General features: G+C 35.5%; 1 protein-coding gene across 4 annotated transcripts in view; it reads left to right on the top strand.

Annotated features, from left to right (window-relative positions):
• rej2 (receptor for egg jelly 2 protein) overlaps positions 1 to 19391 on the top strand; it is a 33748-nt gene extending 14357 nt beyond the window's left edge. For 3 of the 4 annotated variants that reach the window (XM_030988781.1, XM_030988780.1, XM_030988779.1), the window contains 12 exons: positions 1019 to 1211; positions 4139 to 4386; positions 5680 to 5904; positions 7324 to 7469; positions 9110 to 9316; positions 9773 to 9898; positions 10274 to 10468; positions 11343 to 11597; positions 12565 to 12670; positions 13565 to 13882; positions 15206 to 15354; positions 16868 to 19391. In XM_030988781.1, the coding sequence (XP_030844641.1) occupies positions 1019 to 1211; positions 4139 to 4386; positions 5680 to 5904; positions 7324 to 7469; positions 9110 to 9316; positions 9773 to 9898; positions 10274 to 10468; positions 11343 to 11597; positions 12565 to 12670; positions 13565 to 13882; positions 15206 to 15354; positions 16868 to 17122 (2423 nt within the window). In that variant the 3' untranslated portion in view covers positions 17123 to 19391. 4 annotated transcript variants of the gene reach the window in all.
• Positions 19392 to 20489: the final 1098 nt, after the last annotated feature.

Here is a 20489-nt window from a genome sequence, read left to right as displayed (position 1 = left end):
GAGGGTGATATATGACAAGTCGTATTGCCCTGAATTAGGCAGTCACTATTACTATTATTAACCACATCAGACATCTAGAGCAAACAAAAAACTCTTACTATCTAATACTCTTAAATGATGTAGGCTACACAGGGTTTCCTAGCATTAGAAGTTGCAAAAACATTGTCAAACCAGCACTGTTCATCCAGTGTTAGACAAATTTTTGATACACTGCAAACAGTTTGCCTAGGGTGTGATTGTTACGTCACAATAGAGTTCGCGCAAAATGCGCATTTTCTTAAACACGATGCGCGATGTAAATTGCAGTAGCTGATGCGCGATGTAAATTACAACTGGCTCTATATTATTGCTCACTAGTTTAACACGCATTTTGCCATTGACTTTTCAGAGCGGGCTAAAATATTTGTTCATTGGTTTACTGTATAACCATATTGACCGGCAAATTACACACAAAATCCCATTGACTTTTCTGAGCGGGCTAAAATATTGTAATTTTGTTGGCTTATCCATCAAACCTTGAGGGCAATAACATTCAAAAATTGCCCTGCTCAGATGTCTGATATGGTTAATAATACACCATATCACAGACATGTAGGGCCATGCATCTCAAATTTGTAAAACTGAAGAAAAAAATTGTTATTAATGCCTTTAAGACTGCTTTTGCACATGTATATGTACCACTAAATTGAATTTAAAAAATAAAAAAAGGGTTAAATTGGGATATCTGGCCAATCACGCATCTTTTCAAAAACCCAACCAACGGTACATGTAGTCAGCCTTTATAGCATAAAGCTAAAGTTAAAAGAAAATTCTCTTTACACTAAGAATGTAAATGGCTCACACTTCATGTTATATCTAACATAGCATTTTACAAAAAAATCACTTAAAGGTAACAATGAAATGCCGACAGAAAAGGTTGTAAAAGCCACAGTACCCCACAAAAAACAACATTTTTTTTCAGTAAGTATTTGTGCAATGGCTAACATACCTACAATGTTTCATTAATCTTCTTTTCTAGACGATGCCTGTTTTGAAGATGAAGGAATAATGATGAATTCAACTTCATCTATGATTGAAGTGATTGCCAACAAGCTTAATGCAGATGTGACTATGAACTTCTGGCTCAACATCTCTAAGGAAGGACGAATATCCGTGCTGACCCAACAAAGAGTCCACTTGACCCCGGGGCTAGTGCCAGAAATAGAAATCAGGTATTATCGTAATCTAGTTAACATGTTAAAACATTTCTTAAGATTTCCAGTATCCTACTAGATCTAGAGTTTCATGGATTGGTTAAGGCAAGAGAAGCAATAACGACAAAGAGTCCAGTGGACCCGGGCTACTGCCAGAAATAGAAATCAGGTAATCTACTTAATGTGTTGAAACATTTCTTAAGATTTCCAGCATTCTACTACCTCTAGAATTTCATTTTAAAGGATTGGAAAAAGCAAGAGGATTACAAAAACTAGATGGAATTTGACTGCACGCAGTCGAAAATGATGCTTCCGTCATAGAGCAATTTTACAAACCGAAACAGAAGAAATTTTTCAAATTCAAGTTCAATTGTAATCCATTAACAGGTTCTCAGAATATCGTGATTACAAGCAATTTCTCATATACATATATGACCCTTTGATCTTTGACCTCATGACCCTAAAATCTACTCCGTTCATTGGCTCTGCAAGATGTCCTGAGTTAAATAGTAATCCATCTGTCAGTTCTAATGAGAATGCATACATGACCAAAGTTTGGCAGGAATCCATCAATCGGTTCTTCAGATAACGCGATCACAAGCTGTTTTTTGCATACATAATGAGCCCTGTGACCATTGACTTTTGATCTCGTGACCCAAAAATCTAATCAGTTCACCGGCTCTGCAAGATACATACATGACCAAAGTTTGGCAGGAATCCATTGATCGGTTCTTCAGATAACGCGATCACGAGAACGGAACGTACGTACATACAGACGTACGTACGGACGGACAACCCGAAAACATAATGCCTCCGGCTACTTCGTAACGGAGGCATAAAAGAATAGATCAATACATCAACAAATCCAGTTGACCTCATGAATATTTATTGCCAGAGATAGAAATCAGGTAATGTACTCGAGATGTTGAAACATTTGCTAAGATTCCCATTATCCTACTAGATCTAGAATTTTATTTTAAAGGATTGATTAAGGCAAGAGGAGAAACACAAATGGATCAATGCAACAACAGATCCAGTTGACCTCTTGACTATTGACAGAAATAGAAATCAGGTAATCTATTTAATATGTTGAAACATTTCTTAAGATTTCCAGCATTCTACTACATCTAGAATTTTATTTTAAAGGATTGGAAAAAGCAAGAGGAGTAATAAAAAGTGGATCAATACATCAGCTAATCTAGTTGACCCCGTGGCTATTGCCAAAAAATAGAAAGTAGGTAATCTTCTTAATATGTTGACACATTTGTTAAGATTGCCATGATCCTACTAGATTTAGAATTTTATTTTAAAGGATTGATTAAGGCAAGAGGAGTAACAAATATGGTTCAATACAACAATAAATCCAGTTGACCCCGGGGCTATTGCCAGAAAAAGAAATCAGGCAATCTACTTAAATCCTATCTGCACTAGTTTGGCCAGAAGGGATTAGACCTCCCTGCATGGTCACTGACAGGTGGTTATCTCATCAAATCAGCTCTCAATTAACTTTAAAAAAGGGGGCCATGAGGGGCCAATGGTCACTGATTAGACATTGCTTGCTATATAGAGGGCGCAAGTAGCTATAAGTAGTACAGTGGGGCTTTAAGATGTTGAAACATTTGTTAAGATCTCCAGCATCGAACTACATCAAGAATTTCATTTTAAAGAATTAGTTAAGGCAAGAGAAGTAATAATAAATGGATCACTACAACAACAAATTCAGTTGGCCTCATGACTATTGCCAGAGATAGATATCAGATATCATCTACTTGAGATATGAAAACATTCAACATTTCCCCAAATTGACACATTTCAAAGTTTCTGTACATTTGATATGTTATTAAAGCAACCAGAGGACCGATGGTTTTAGGTCCTCTCTGAGGGCCCTGGTATCCGGATTTAACAACTGATTTCATTTTAACCTGTAGCAGCATCAGTGGGAGAATAACAGAGTCAAAAGAGTTGATAGTAACTCTTTTATTCCGAGTAAAACTCAATCTTTAGGATGCGTGATAGGTTGCCGGGGGCGGTGTTGATGGAGAGATTTCTGAATTTGATCCACTACCAAAGTACACTAGCGCATTGACTTGGTTTCAACCCGGGTCGCCGGATTATGAGACCACTGCTCTACCGACTGAGCTATCACGCCTATATGAATGGCTTAGACAAATGGGGAGAGAACTGGTGTGTCATTTTATCATAGATTGCAGTGGACTGCAAGATATATGGCCATACGTATTCAACAGCTAATTGACTCTAGATGTAAAACCATTTATTGGGATTGTTTAACCCGTTGTCTCCTAAATTCTCTTATTCCCATAGACTTAAAACAGGAGTCGCCCGGTTCCCGTTGGCTATGGGTTAACAAAGTGTATTTTAGATTTCACAAGACATGGTCAAAGGAATTGTTAGCTTAGGATTGACTACTGGATCATGACAACATAAGATAAAGTTATTTAAACATATTTGTGGCTAACACCCAGTATTAGATCGATTGATCAATCTGTATTGAAAAAAAAGTCAGACAAAATCTTGAAACCAGCGGGACTTGAACCTGCATCTACAGCTTGCCGGGTAGCGACTTTACCACCAGACCATCACTGGTCCATGGCACAGTCATGATGAACTAGAAAAAAATACCCAAGCTTTCCTGATTTATTCTGACTTATTAATATTCATTAGTCCGCCATAGGACAATAACTTTATAAATCTAATGCTTCCTGGGAGAAATTTCAATTATTTAAACATATTTAAATACATAAATAAAATAGAGTTATTCTAGACAAATAATACCACAGAAATCAGGTCATCTACTCAAGATGTGGAAATATTCATTACAAATTTTGTAAAATTCAATGTGTGATTTGGTTTTTACAGACGCATATCAATCAGAAATCATAATATACATCATAACATACCTTACTATGTCTTCTCTGTATCCATAGTTGCATCAGTAACTGCAACATGTACATCTCCACAGCTGAGCGTCTGGTCCTACATGCCTCGTGCACCAACTGTGACGGTGAGAATGAAGATGTAGTCTTCCAATGGAGTCTTGAGTCAGATCATACCTCTGCTGTAGGTGACTTGTCTTCCCAGACTTCTACAGGGACTGACCAACCCTACCTGGTCATCAAGCCGCACACATTTGATTCCATATCTGAAACGGGTAGCATCATTCTACGCGTTACCGGTAAGCACACCAAACTTCAAAATGCGAGGCCTGGACTACAGTCAAACCTGTCTATAGCGACCCCCCAAGGGAAACAAAAAAGGGGTCTTTGTGGACAGGTGGTCTTTCTAGACAGGTTCCTTTAGTACATGTTTCAATGAGAGGCCGTTTTCAAGGGAAACAATAAATGTGGTCTCTGTAGACAGTGGTCACTAAAGCAGGTTCAACTGTACATTGGAAACTTGTTGCTGGAGAGTGTTTAAAGACTAAGATCGACTTTAAGTCGGACTTAACTAGGGCAGGCCGTTCATGCCACTAGTTCTTCTAACCATTTTTGGCATTGGTTTCTAAAGGACATACAAATCATGGTCACAAATCTACAGAATTGACATTTTTTGATAGTTCATTATTGAAGGAAAAAATATTATCTAAAGATCATAATTGAGAGACCAATGACGAGAGCAACCAGTGGCATGAACAGCCTGCCATAGTTAAGTCCAACTTAAAGTCGATCTTAGTCTTTGTAAAACAGTCACCTGGTGTTATTCCTTCTGACCATACTTGGTCATTAAACCTTGAACACTTTAATTGATGTCTGAGATGGGTAATATCATTGTATGAGTTTCTTTTAAGTATTCCAAGCTTTGAAATTTTAGGCCTGTAATACTTCCAAAATTGCAGCTGCTAATAGAATTTCTTTTGACTGCACCTGTTCAGTTATTCAATTTCATGTGTAAGGCATGAAGCATTATCATGTAAAGTCAAAGGTTAGTACACAATCATAGAGATTCTTGACTTAAAAATTTGTGAGTGTTGTTGTCATTTTCTTTTCAAAGCTGACATGTGTGAAGAGTACATGGAGATTATGCTTTTATATTTAAACTTGGTGAATACTTGATGTTGCAAATACAAAGCAAACTATTTGTAGTTGCAAAATATTTGAAAGTTCTCATGAGATTTGATATTATTTTCAAGTGATTGGATTAGACTGTTAAACTTTATAAAAACATATAAGGTGGTATTCTCGAAAGAGGAATAATTTGAATAATTTAATGTGCCACTAAATTAAAATAAAATGTAATAACATAATTAATAAATAATAATATAATTATGAAATAATTATGTTATCATGGCAATTTAGGGACATATCAAATTATTCAAAAATATATTCATATGGACACTTGGCATTCCATACTTAGTCGGAGGATTAAACCATGGACTTTAATAAAGTTAGTCCGCTTTCAAGAATACCACCCAAAGAAATTATTGTTGAGGTTGTTTTTACTCATTATGTTTCCATTTTCAACTATACAGGTTACCAGTCCGATTCTGATGGCTATGCTGAATTCAACGTCCACTTCAATGCCCCACCCTCATTAGGCTGCTGTCTTGTGACACCCGACGAGGGATATGCCCTACAAACTGATTTCACCGTCACATGTTTTGGCTTCACTAATGTGGATGAGCCCTTGACATATCAGATCATTTTATTCAGCCGTGTGGATGTAGTGGATGGGATATTTGTGGGCAGAGGAGAAGGTACATTTCTGAAGTATTAAAGGCCTAGAAAAAAAGGTGTTTTATTGCCCTTTAAGCGCCAGAACCTGGGTCGGTCAGTCAGATATATATATATATTTTTTCCCCTCAAAACAGCGACCGTTGCCCCCAAAAACTCAAAACCGGGAACGTTGCCCAAAACTCACTGGTTTCTCGCTGGTGCAGTGCGTGGTATATACACGTACACGAGGCCGGGGTCTACTTGTTTACGCTAGCAGGGTGTTAAAACTAGGGCAGAAGATGAGTGAAAATTTGGGAATAATTTGAGAATTCATGTATTTATATCTCACTTAAATAAACAAAATACATATTTATTAATTTATTCAACATTTTTTTCTCGAAAAAACAGTTTTTTAAAGCTAGTCGTTGATTTTAAGATTCTTGGGTCGATCGCAAAGGGCAATACAACATTTTTTTTAATGTACACCTACCAGTGATGTAGCGGAGACCATTGGACCTAAATCTGAGACCAAAGGGCAGGAAGGGGCAGGTGGAGGGGGGGGGGGGTGGGGGGTTATGATTCCATTCCCATTTTTCATTAGATCTTGGGTAGAACCAAAGCTGAGTCAAAAATGTGATTGTAAAAGCATGAGTGATTTGTTTAGAAATGGGTTCAATATTATTTCCAGCTTCACCAATTTCCAGTAAAAATCAGCCATATTATATCAAGTAGTTTGACTTCAAACTAATTAATAGTTCAAGAAAATGTCAAGTAGGACAATTTTTGATAGAATGTGTTGATCGCTTAAGTCACTGAAACTTTAAATTTCTATTTTCCTTTCCATATAATGTAAAATGCTGTAAATATCAGACATGATTTGTTTAAATGCTGGCACACCTAAAAATTATTTCACATTATGTTTTGTTGTATATCTATGAATGAGAGAAACGCAATTTTCATCTTTGGCTTTTAGTTGCCTATTTTTTCTTCTTCTTCATGGTTTATCTGCTTACTTTACATACAGGTTTTCAACTATAGTTCAGTTTTCCTTTTAATATGATGTAAAATGCTGTAAATATCATACATAATTTTTTGGAATGCTAGTACAACTAAAAAGTATTTCATGTAATGTTTTGTTGTATAATACTATATTTATGAATGAGAGAAATGCATTTTATCTTTGGCTTTTAGTTGCTCATTTTTGTTCTTTTTCTTTGTAGACCCGATCACTAGAATCCCTAAAATCATTTAAAAGAATCTAAAGCCATATATGTTTGCATGTTATTTAGTTAAATATATGTTGAATGTACATCTATGCATATTTGTTCTCATTTTTCTGTATGCAGCTTATTCTATTTTTTATCCCTCTGTGCCTCAGAACAGTTTACTAGATCGATGGCGCATCACAAATGCTGTAATTATTATCATTATAATTATTTGTTCCATTAATTTCTATACAGGTTTTGAACTGTATGAAGGCAGTGAGTCAATCAGAGATGGCCTGTATCTACCAGCTGGAGTTGGTACTGATCTTCATACTGTTTCAATCCAAGTTAATGTGAAAGAATGTAACACTGCCAAGACATCAGTGTACAAAAGTGCTAGAGTGAGTATATTAATTGTAAACATTTATCTTTTCTATTCTAGAAATGATATAAATTTTGCTGCTGACAGCTCCGTTTTTCTCCTGTTTTTATAAATTGCTGTAAACAAACAAATCTCATTACTTAAAGAGATGGGTGTGTTTTGGGAAGAGGTGAAAAATAATTTGTGAGCGTTATCATTGTTATCATGTAAGTGTGGAAGAACATCAGAGAAAAAATGATTCCTGAAACGCATGGCTCTTTAAATGTCTTCATATTTATATACGACAAGAAACAGCTTAAAAATGAGGCTCGATGTTTATGCCACATGTTTGTGTTGTCCCATAAACATCTTTTTGTGAACAGTGCTCTTTACTTTATCAAGACTGGCCCAAATTTCTTATCATTTTGATGATTCCAGAACCTTGAAGTACACACCAATACTTGTATGCTTCATGATCAACTTTTTTCTGATCGATTCCACAACGTTTCTTTCACAATGCAATCACATGACGAGAACTCAACTTTATCTTTAAGTTTGAGGACAAGAAGATTTCAGTTAAGATTATTGAGTTTAATTCAGAATAACATACTTAGTAATACCTGAAAGACCCCATGCACTTTAATAGTGCTTCATTTTTAGTGCAAGGACTAATGTAGTGCGGCCCTTTTGAAAGTTGCACTGATGACTGCTCCTGAAAGTAAATTAAGTTAGTCTGTGGACTATTTGGATGTCACCTGCGCATGCAGAGCAAATGTTTGGTTTTCTAATTAACACAAATAAACAAGAGGATAATTTTTGGCATGGAAAGAAAGTATCAGTTTCAGAGATGCCAACTGTTCCGTTTTTTCGCTATGAATACGGCAGTACGTTTTTTGTATGTTTTGTTAGTTTTTTTGTTTTTTTTTATTTTTTTTTTTTTTTTTTTTTTTTTTTTTTTTTTTTTTTTTTTTTTTTTTTTTTAGTGACGTTTTTCTTAATTTCTGATCATGGGCTTTGTGTCGTAAGTGTATTGTGCACCTACATCTTCAATCGATGCACGCAGGATGGTGATACGGGCCCCAAACTGCGCACATTGCCAACAACCCACATGTAATGTATGCACGTCACGCTCCGATCCGGGTACTTAAACGTGGTACTGCCGGGTTTTTTAAGCTGCTCGATAGGGCGATATGTTAAGTTGAGAGATTTTTTCAAAAATACTGTTTTTTGTCCAAAAATACTGTTTTTTGCGCTTAAGAATACTTTTTTTTGTTGAAGAAGGTTGGCATCTCTGCAGTTTGAGTGCACATACTAGTAAAACAACTGATGACATTTAGAAAATATATGCGATGAACTGTTTCAGGCGTGCAGCTAGTTTTTTCTTCACATCCCTTTTCCTTTCATTTATTTACACACATAATATTCCTTTATGTACTCGATTTACCACATCATGACCAAATGAAGCTTTAAAGATGTTCAGGGACGGGTTTATAGTCGTTCGTGAAGTAGGCAACTTGGCGATCACTTTACTACATAACACTAATAGCACAAGACAATGAGTATTACGCTCCTGTGTGTGTATGTCTGTGTGCTTCCCTCTATATACCCACGCTTGAGCAACTTTAATATGGTGTTTCTTTTTATTATAACTCTTTAATATAACTTCTTTAATAATTCCAGGTTTACCCTCTATCTATGGATGCTGTAGGGATGAACGTCACACAGGAGTTACTGGATATGACATTGTACGTTGAATCTAATGTGAACTCATTGTTAGCAGTAGGAGATACAGCACAAGCTGCACAACTCATCAGTGCCCTTGGGTCCATTCTTAATTCCATTGGAGAGGAGGATGAAACTCAGGAAGGGAGAGAAACCAGGTCAGAGGTATGGAACAAAGACATTATTTGTTCTTCTTTTGAATGGAGAATTTGCTTCCAGCAGCAATTTCTATTTCTATATGAATCAAAATCTAAACTCTTTGTCTGTCTTTTTTGCCCATAATTCTTTTAGGATTGCATATCAAAACTATATGGACCCATAAGTGTAGGTACTCTAAACAGATGATGAATTTGATTTGAAATACTAGATAAAGTAGAGAGTAGATCATATTTTCTTTTAATTTTTTTTTTAAACTTTTTTTTTTTAACTATAAGATTTTGTAATATAGTCGGCTTTGAGTGTCTAAAATTTATCAGACACTTAACTTTAGAGACAAAGACCCACTAATGTGTAGTTTAGGGTACTATAACTATTCTTTATTTCCTGCCCCAAATATCAAGTGGAGAATAAGCGTCTACACCTGTGATGAACCTTAGCTTTCTTTATTCTTTTTTTAAAAAGATACGCTCTTCTCTTGTTACTTCTGTGGCCGCCATACCGGTAGAGTCTATGACATATCTGAGGCAGAGCTCTGCCGCCCTCGCCGTCATAACTTACAACAAGCAAGAGATATCTCCCGAAGTACAGGTGGGCAAATTAAAATGATACAATGATCCACTTTCTGACTGTCCATGTACAGGTAACAACTAAGTTATTCATACCCTTACCAAGTTTTGTAATTTTTTAAGTATGAGAAGAAGAAGAAAAAAAAGATTTTTCCCAATTCATGTTTATGAGAATAAGACATATTAAAGCTTGCTTCTAGAAGTATTCAACAAAGTTCCTAATTAGACTTGTCCGTCTTTCATTCTTGATTCATACAAATGAGACCTTCTAACGGTTTAATTAATGAATCGTAATTCATACACAAAAATTGAATATTAAAGAGTGTAAACTTTATTTTCTATTTTCAATTTTGAGTGTACATTATTTTGAACATATCAATTTTATCCCCTAAACCAGATGCTAGCTGCAAGTACATTATCTGAAATGACATCATTCCTCAAATCACAATCTGGGTCTTATACGCAAGATCAGGAGAATATTGAGTCAGCAGGAACCATTTTGGTTGAGGGGTTGTCAAATATCTTAAGCGCTGCCAAGGAAACGGAAAGTCTTCTTTCAAACAACATTACTCAACAGGCAGAGGATCACAAGGTAAAATCTGATAAGATATTTGTCTTCTTTTTATCCCTTTTTTGTATGTTCCTCTGTCATTTCTTTTTCATAAAACACCGCCATAAAAACCTTGTTTTTTGGGGGGCAAAGCCTTTCGATGCCAGAAATGGCAAGGCAGTACAGTTGTTAAAGATGATAGAGGTGTTTTGTGCACCTTATAGTAAGATTGCCAGAAAGAAATTGTAACAATCTCATTGAGATTTCTTTCAAGATCATATTCGTCGGTTGACATTGATTATATAGGTTTTTTGTTTTCATTGTGACATGTCACAGATAGTTCTATCCATTTCCTATTCCGAATTTGCATGTGTCTTGTTTTATTCTGTTCACAATAAATTTGAATAACGTGTTCATATTGTTAACAACAATGTTAATGTTATTATTTATTTCATCTTGTTATTTGGCAAAAATATGCAATCATATCATATCCTTGTCAATCTTTGCTTTTGATTGCGGTCTCCTGCACTTTTCCAACAGAATAGTTTGGATAATACTTTAAATTTATGATAATATGTTATTAAGTTTTGTTATTATATGTACATATATTATGTAAAAAAAAACATTTTGACATGAAGAAATTATTGTTTGTTTATGTTGTATTATACCTTACATTTATATGTTCTTTGTTATTTAGTTATATTTTATTTGGAAAAAATGCAGAAATCAAATCAAATCAACAACAAAATATTGGATGATACCATAACTCATTGCTCCTCCTGAAGAATTTGATAGAAGTTGCTGTGTCTGCAATCATTGACATACAAGATGCAATAGCTGGTAGCCGGCAAGAAATGGCAAATATTTGCCATCATATCATATCGTTTCATACCATAAATCGTTGCTCCTCCTGAAGAACTTGATAGAAGTCACTGTGTCTGCAGTCAATGACATACAAGATGCGATAGTAGCCGGCAAGATTCCCAGTGAAGCAGCTACCGTCATTACATCGCCTGCCCTCAGCATAGCAGTAGGCAGTATCAGCAGAGACGAGCTTGCAGAGGCTACCTTCGGAGGTTCAGAGGAGGATCTTGGTAGCTTTAGGATGCCTTCTGATGATGTCCTGAATCAAACAATGGCACATGTTAATGGGACAACTGTGAGCATGAAGGTAACATTCTAACTGCAACTTTATTTATACTTGCCTCATTTTTAATGAAATGATTGTGACAGTATGGTTATTCTTGATAAATAAAGTTAATATCTTTCTTAATGAATAAAGTTAATATCTTCTGGGAACGTAAATGATTAATCAATATGGCTCTTACGATTCTGAATTTTGTATTCTTTCATCGAAATTCGTCTTCAAACACATTTATTCTGAAAATCCTTGCAAAAGTCAGTGCTCAATAACATCCTCTTTCACTTCATTATACAATTGAAGTGATATTTTGCCATCCATTTTTTTTTTTTTTTTGGGGGGGGGGCTCTCAACCTTTAGAATAGCTTTAAAGGAAGTTGATCATTTTAATTCTGTAGGAGATATGTATTCTAAGATGAGTGGTGGTCAGAATATTAGAGCGCTATTCATGGCATCTTCATTAGATATGAATATACTCCACGTGGCAGGCTATCTCTCTTCCCTTCTGTCATGAAATTATAAATGTGAATTAATTATTTCAAGAACTACCAGTTGCAAAGGAGACGCGATAGCTCAGTCGGTAGAGCAGTGGTCTCGTTATCCCGTGACCCGGGGTTCGAAATCAAGTCGATGCGCTAGTGCCCTTTGGTAAGGCATTAATCCTCATTATCAGGTCCCTCGGAGAGGACCTTAAGCCGTCGGTCTTCTGGTTGCTTACTAACAAGCATTTATTGCTTTCTTAGCTGTCAGGTAAAATAACCACCACTATCACTATTGTGGCATACACAATGACTACCCAGTATAAAAGTTTTTTTTCTTTAATGTAGAATTTAAGCATTTGAATTTTAATGAATGAAGTCAAACTAGTCGATTTTGAAGCGTGTCAAATATCGCATTTTCAAATGTCATTAAATTAATATGTTGCATAGTGGATATTATTGGTCTCTTGACTAAGTTGTGAATGTGAGATTCCATGGGTTGCTTTATTTTATTTCAGATGTCAGCTATGAAATGGAACCCATTTAGTTGGTTGGGAGCTGGTGGAGAATCTGTCAAGTCTAGCATCGTAGGAATCCAACTCAAAGCGGATCATATACTAGAGTGTAAGATCATTTATAAAAAATGGAATCAAATATACCATGCATTGAGAGGCTCTAGTTGAAATTATGGATCGAGGTGGCAGGAATAGCATTATTTCTGTCGCCGAGGAATCAATAATTTCACTAGTGGTTTGAATGATATATCTGTTTTATATTTTTCAAAACCAACCTTCATAAAAACAATAATAATAATGATAATAATAATTGCAGTCACAGACGAATCCATAACCTTCCTAAAAATGATAATAATGTTTTCACTGACCTTAAATGCCACTCTAATGATTCATGACCGATAGCACGTTGATCTTGATTGATTGTATATCTATGACATCAAAGGGTTGTGGGTTCAAAGGCCAGCCTGATATGACATCAGTTGGCAAGACATTAATCCACAATTACCACTCTCCACCCAGGTGTCATTGGTACACACTTTGCTAGAGCCTCGTACACATTTGGCTGTTCATCTATGACTGGAGTAATTATACTGTTAGAGCACCAGGGAAGTGTTTCACAAAGACTAAGATCAACTTTAAGTTGGATTTAACTATGGCAGGCAATTAAATGCCACTGGTTTCTCTCACCGTTATGATCTTCAGATAATATTTTTCCTTCAATAATAAATCATCAATTATCTATATAAAATCTGTAGATTTGTGACCAGCATTTGTACGTGCCTTGAGAGACAAATGCCAGTAAATGATCAGAGCAAACAGTGGCATGACCAGCCTGCCATAGTTAAGTCTAAGTTAAAGTCGATCTTAGTCTTTGTGAAACACTGCCCAGGGCCGTTAGAGCGTAATGGGCAGATGTGGCTATTTCTTATGGGCGCTTTGTACTAGAAGCCCCCATTATTTTTAGATATAAATATATAAACTTTTCTCATTCCAATTATTACAGTCCATGATTTGAGTGCTTACATCGATGTGTACATACCAATGAGAGAAACTCTGTCAGCAGATCCCGTCTTGGTCCATATCACCGAGAATTCCTCCTCTTCCATCGTCATCGACCATTCATCAATGCCTGACGAAGGAGCTCTGCACCTGACGGTCATATCTGAGACTGAGCCCATGGTTGCCCTGTCTATATGTACAGCAAGAATCAGCATTTCTGAGACTAGCTGTGTTGGGGACGACACCACACTGGGTGTCAGCGATGAGGTCCCGGACACTGATGCTAACTTCACATGGACTGTCCCTCTGGTTGACTTGAAAGGTTAGTCTTCACAATACCAGATTCATGTTCATTTATTTTACTGAACAATCCCTTTAAAAAACAGGAGTTTGTATCATATTCAATATTCATTTTACTATGATATTTAGACAATTTGGGATTCAATTCAAAAATATCGTTGACTGGGTGGCAGAAGGGCGTTAGCACGAGAGCAGCTCAAAAACTACTTTTTGAATTATTCGCATTTAAAGATTTGTTTTATATTTAGACTGCTTTCCGTCCCGAAAATTGAAGACATAGAAGACTAATGGAAATGTTGTAGTAGAACACAGCCACTATTTTTTTCTTGGAAATAAGTCAGTTTTATAAAAGTTTGAGGCCATTTAGTGCTAACGCCCTTCTGCTTAAAGTTTCATTTTTTACCTAAAATTCGAGCTAAGGCCCTTTTGCCAGCCAGGCGGCGATATCCTTGGTCACTAGCAATACAATAATACAATTATAGTGACGAAATGAAAACTAAAACAATGTAATTTTCCACATTGGAGATGCTGTTACATTCAAAATTGTTTGCCATGAAAAAGAACATTTGCAGGAAAAAAATTAGATGATCAGCTAATTTTTATCTGACTGGAAAGTGTGTCGATCAGCAGTGTAGTAAAAGAAAGTCTGACAATTAATTAAGTATCTCTGATATTTCAATGAGAACAATCAAGTAACTTTTTAAAATGTTGCCAATAAAAATTGTGTTGCATTTTTTTGGAGCCACCCTGTATGTTATAAACCAACAAACCTGTGTGAATGCTAAATCTGTACAAACTTTGGTAAGATTACTCTTGGGTGAGCTAGCTAGGTTATCGATTCAGAGCTTCTTTCAGATATTTGCAACAATAACAAAAATTGTTGTTTATCATAGTGTAATGTAAACATATATGCATGGCCGGCTCATCAATATTTTGAAACAATTATATGCTGATTATTATCCATATTCAACAAGCTTTATTTCAGTTTTCTTTTCACTTCTAAATTATAATAATCATAAGATGATGACGTGGATCCTAATCAAATGAGAGGTTGAAAGTGTACACCTGACCAGGCATTTATTTTGCCTGACGCCTAATTTGGATAATGACCGGTCATTATCAACATCATGTTATAAAACTAATAAAACATAATCTTATAAAACAAATAATACACATCATTTTGTTCAGGCATTAGTAAAATTATCCAGACTCGGTATCTTCAAAACAGTCCTAACGTTAGACTGTTCTAAATGTACCTTAATTGTGTGGGTAAGTTTTATTAATGCCCTCGCTGCTGTGAATTATTTTAATGGCTTATTGTGTTCATATTATCTATTTTATGCAGCTGCGGATGGGATCATGATTAGACTATACGATATTGAAGATCAGCCTTGCTATCAAGATGACAACATCACTCTGTCTGTTTTCATGCACACCTTACAGTGCAATTTTTGGAATGAAGACCAGCAGGAATGGGACAGCACAGGATGTAAGGTATGGGACTACACCATTCAATTGGTGATCAGTATAGTGTACATTACAGTGGAACCTTATCATAAGGAGCGCTGATATAACGAGGTATCTGTTTATTATAACAAGGTGATTTTGGTCCCAGCTCATTATATTCACTTGCTTTTTTTACCCTGATATAACAAGATTCCAGGGCCCAGCCTTACAGTTGCGATTGATCCAAATCAATCACAAGTTTGCAGTCTCCTATCTCTTATGTACATAGTTGCGATTGATATCAGTCCCAAATAAGTTGTGATTGAAATCAACTCTTTGTAAGACAGGGCCCTGATGTAACAAGGTAATTTCCTTGGTTCAAACTAGGACCTCGTTATAACAAGTTTCCACTGTGCATTATTCCTTGAAAGCCTAGCATTAAGGTTTATACATTTCCCGCTTTCAAATATATGCCTGATATTAGTTTTCTCAGTTTGAAAACAAATCTTTGCCATGACCTTTGATACAGAATACTTGCTTTAATTATGAGTTTTGAAGAATTTTTTTCTGAAGAATGTAATTGATTGATTACTGTGTACAACACAAATTTTGAATGCTGTTGTATTTCATGTTTGAATGCTTCAAATGTAATATGAATTTCTTGATAAAACCATGCATAGTAGTTAACATGGTAATCGTCTTTCTTTATCTGTATACCCCAAATTTGATAAGGAGTTGTGATTTAATTCAATAAATATAGGAGGTGAAGCTGAGATTTATAGAAATGACCACATCTACACATGAAATAGCCACATCTACATAAGAAATAACCACATCTACATTAGAAATAGCCACATCTGCAAAAGAAATAGCCACATCTAAATAAGAAACAGCCACATCTACACAAGAAATAGCCACATCTACACAAGAAATAGCCACATTTACATAAGAAGTAACGACATCTACATAAGAAATAGCCACATCTACACAAGACATAGCCACATCTACATAAGAAATAAACACATCAACATAATAAATAAACACATCTACATATCAAATAGCCACATCTGCACAAGAAATAGCTACATCTAAATAAGAAACAGCCACATCTACATAAGAAATAAACACATCTACATAAGACATAGTCACATCTACATAAGAAATAGCAACATCTACATAAGAAATAGCCACATCTACATAATAAATAAACACATCTACATAAGAAATAAACACATCTACGTCAAATGGCCACATCTGCACAAGAAATAGCCACATCTAAATAAGAAACTGCCACATCTACATGAGAAATAAACACATCTACATAAGACATAGTCACATCTACATAAGACAAAGCCACATCTACATAAGAAATAGCCACATTTACATTTACATAAGAAATAGCCACATCTAAATACAAAATAAGCAACTTTATATTGGGACTGATGGTATACAACTTTATATGACAGTCACCCTTGTCCCGTCCCTATCTGCTGATAACCTTGCATTAGCCATCATTTTAATGTTGCTTGTATTTTTGTTTTTAATTCATAATTCTAAACAGGTTGGGCCTCTTTCGAAGCCCTCCACAACCCACTGCCTCTGCAATCACCTGACTGGCTTCTTTGGATCCTCCATCTTGGTACCCCCAAACCAGGTCCTCCTCAACAACGACGCCCATCCAGTGATCAGTGGCCATCAGCAAGCCGGGCTGGTCTACTTGATATATGGCTTGATAGGCTATGTCTTGTATTGCATAGTATTGTTTGTTTGTGTTATAGGGTGTTTATTTATCATCAGAATTTACAGAGCTTCGTAGAATTGCAGCAAGACAGTGGAGTATAAATGAAGTCAACACATAGCAAAGGCTAGTTAATGTTGTGGTCGAGTGGTTACGTCGCCGGACTATTGACCACAAGGTCCGCAGTTCAAGTCCCGCTGCGCCACTTATGTCCTTTGGCAAGACATGGATCTACACTTGCCACACCAAACCCAGGTGATGCAAATAGGTACCTGACAAGCCGGGATTAATTCCTTGAAATGCTAGAGCGCCGTAATGGCAGCACAGCTAAAGCCGGGTAATAATCTCCAAGTTTGGAAGCGCTTAGAGACTTAATTGTAATTGATGCTATACAAAAGCTGAGTATTATCAATTATTATTAATGTTGACCTATTTTAATAGATCATATATTAATTTTTTGTATAAAAAAAAAATTAAGAATTTTTGCTTAGCGTTTAAATTTAACGGAAATGTAAAAGAACATACCGGTAGATGAATGATTTATCAATTGAAAGTGTATGAGCCATAGATTCCAATAATATTAATCAAATGCTATTTTAGTGTCTGTCAGAGGAGTAACAGTTCTCTAAAAAAAACTCAAAATCTAAAGCTTTGAAAATCAGAAGTTTTCTACATAAAAACTAGCTATTGATTTGATTACATTGGTTTATGTGGAGTACGCATATTCACAATGCTTTCGTCTAATTTCTAGATATTTTTTTGCCAAATCATGGATTTATCTCTAAATATATATCATTTCCATATGTAAAGAGGATATTTTAAAGTGTACATTTTTACCTTGTTGTTGATACATGTACTGCTTTAGATTTGGCACAAATTATTCAGAATTTAGTTCAAGTTCCTGTTAGTTATTCTTGTTTTTAACTCTTGTATAATTCTACATCAATTGGAGGACTTTCAATGTAATTAACTTTTTCATGATCCTGTAAAATTGTTTTGGAGGACTTTCAATGTAATTAACTTTTTCATGAACCTATAAAATTGTTTTCATGAGAGTAAACAGCTTTGGCAAAACATGTTTTGCTTCCATGGACATGTCACATCTTTATTATATTTATTTTAGATGGAGAAGGAATTAAAAAAAAAATATATATATCTTATTATTTTGAACAGAGTAGGTATTACATATGTTACTGAATGGATATCAACCAGAAAGGAATGCTAAATACTATGTTCTTAATTTACATGTTGCGTGAAAAATTTGAAAAAGTATTGTGTTTTTTTTTTAATCAATGTATTTTTGTCTACCTCATCCTTGAACTTCGCAATGAGCAAATTGAATTTTTGTCATTCATACCTTGTTTTCTGTAGCGTGTCATAAATTGTCATGGTATTTCAATGTTATTTCAGAAACTATAGGTAAAAAAATAGAGACCAACTTTATGAAAAGGTAAATTCCACTGTGATATGTTCAAGCTACGATGATTATTTCATTTTTGATAGCAAATATGTGCAGGCATGTGCAAAAAAAACAAAATAACTTTTTACCAAATATTAAAATTCAAATCAATTGATTGTATTTCTGATTGTATTTATCACACACAAAATGCCACGTCCATGAAATAGGAACAGTAATATTGCACTCTCTCTACTTTTAAAACTCACCTGATGCTCAATGCATATTGTTAATTTTCAATGTTCTTTTTATACAATGCATGCAAAACGAATAATCACTCTGTGCCACATTGTATGTACCATGGCACCTTGAAGTTGTGTTATCTAATGTAAGTTAACATTTAATATTTCATTAATCGTAAGTATGTTGAATATTAATTTAAATTGTTTGTATGCGCCTTGAGCATCTGTCAGGAGATGGATATGTTGCGCTTTATAAATATTGTTATTATTTTTATTACAACTTACTCTAAAGGGACTTATATTAATACTTCAATGAACACTCAAATCATAACTGTAATCTGGAAGGAACTCCAGTTGGTGGTTCACAAAGACTAACATCAACTTTAAGTTGGACTTGCTATGGCAGACCGTGTATGCCACTCAGTGTTTGGTCTTCACATTTACTGGCATAGGTCTCTGAAAATAAAATTGTATAAATCGTGGTCTCAAATCTACAGAATTTATATTTTTGAAAGTTCATTATTGAAGGAAAAAATATCTAAAGATCATAATTGAGAGACCAATAGTGAGAGTAACCAGTGGCACGAATGGCCTGTCAAAGTTAAATCCAACTTGAAGTCGATCTTAGTCTTTGTGAAACATCCCTAGGACATTGTCACCACACATTTCATATTGTTCTCATAAAACTTTATACTGATTTTACAACAAATTTAAATTGTACCTGAAGGATTTTTCTTTTAGCAAATGGAATATGAAGCATACAGAATGAAAGTATATTATAAAGATGCAAGACATTTTTATCTGAATGAGAGGCAGCTGATGAGCGTATTCATAGGAGAGAAGCTGAATGTATAATTATAGAGTGAGAGAGATAGTGGAGGAATGCGAGAGAGGGGGAGAGAGAACGGAAGAGTGAAAAGAAAAAGGAGAGACAGAGGGGAGATGGGAAGAGAGAAAAACGAAGGGAAGAGGGGAAGGAGTGCCAATGGAGAGAGAGAGGAGTGAAGGGGAAGGTAAGATAGGGACAGAGAGAGGACGGAAGAATGAAAAGAAAAAGGAGAGACAGAGGGGAGATGGGAAGAGAGATAAAAACGAAGGGAAGAGGGGAAGGAGTGCCAATGGAGAGAGAGAGAGAGAGAGAGAGAGAGAGAGCGGGATAGCATTAATTCTCAACAGAAACAAATATTTTTAAAAAATGAAGAGGGTTAACCCCCCCCCCCCCCCCCCATGCGTACGCGCCTGATCACAATAGGGTTTGAACACGGTATATAATTTATATTAATAAGTTTTGATCGCATATTATTGTAAATATTTAAGACCTTTTATTGCTGTATGCAGAATGTCTGGCAGGAAGGTAATTGATTCGACAATGAACACTGAATAGCAGACAGAAAAGAAAAAAAACTAGTTCAACACTATTTTGGCTGTGGAATTTGTGAACATTGATAATTAACATATTCCGTAGGATTTAAACAAATTTACAAAAGATAAAGGAAGAAAAGCCTAGTTTGACACTGCACAGTTAACCTTTATTACTACTCGCACCCTGTTCACGTCGTTCGACTCCTATAACCTTATTATAGCAACCACCCAAGGGAAACACAAAAGTGGTCTTTGTAGACAGGTTCCTTTAGTACATAATTCAATGAGAAACCATTTTCAAGGGAAACAACAAATGTAGCCTTTGTAGACAGGTGATCTTTGTAGACAGGTGGTCACTAAAGCAGGTTTTACTGTACAATGATTGCCCACACCATCGATTGAACGGAAGCTGTGTGAAACTCGCTGAATCAATATATGAACCAGA

The sequence above is a fragment of the Strongylocentrotus purpuratus genome, unplaced genomic scaffold (genome assembly GCF_000002235.5).
Source record: "Strongylocentrotus purpuratus isolate Spur 01 unplaced genomic scaffold, Spur_5.0 spur5_scaffold_18, whole genome shotgun sequence".
Classification (NCBI taxonomy): Eukaryota; Metazoa; Echinodermata; class Echinoidea; order Camarodonta; family Strongylocentrotidae; genus Strongylocentrotus; species Strongylocentrotus purpuratus.
Note: the sequence above shows the minus strand (reverse complement) of the source record. Positions and strands in the feature narration are given on the sequence as shown.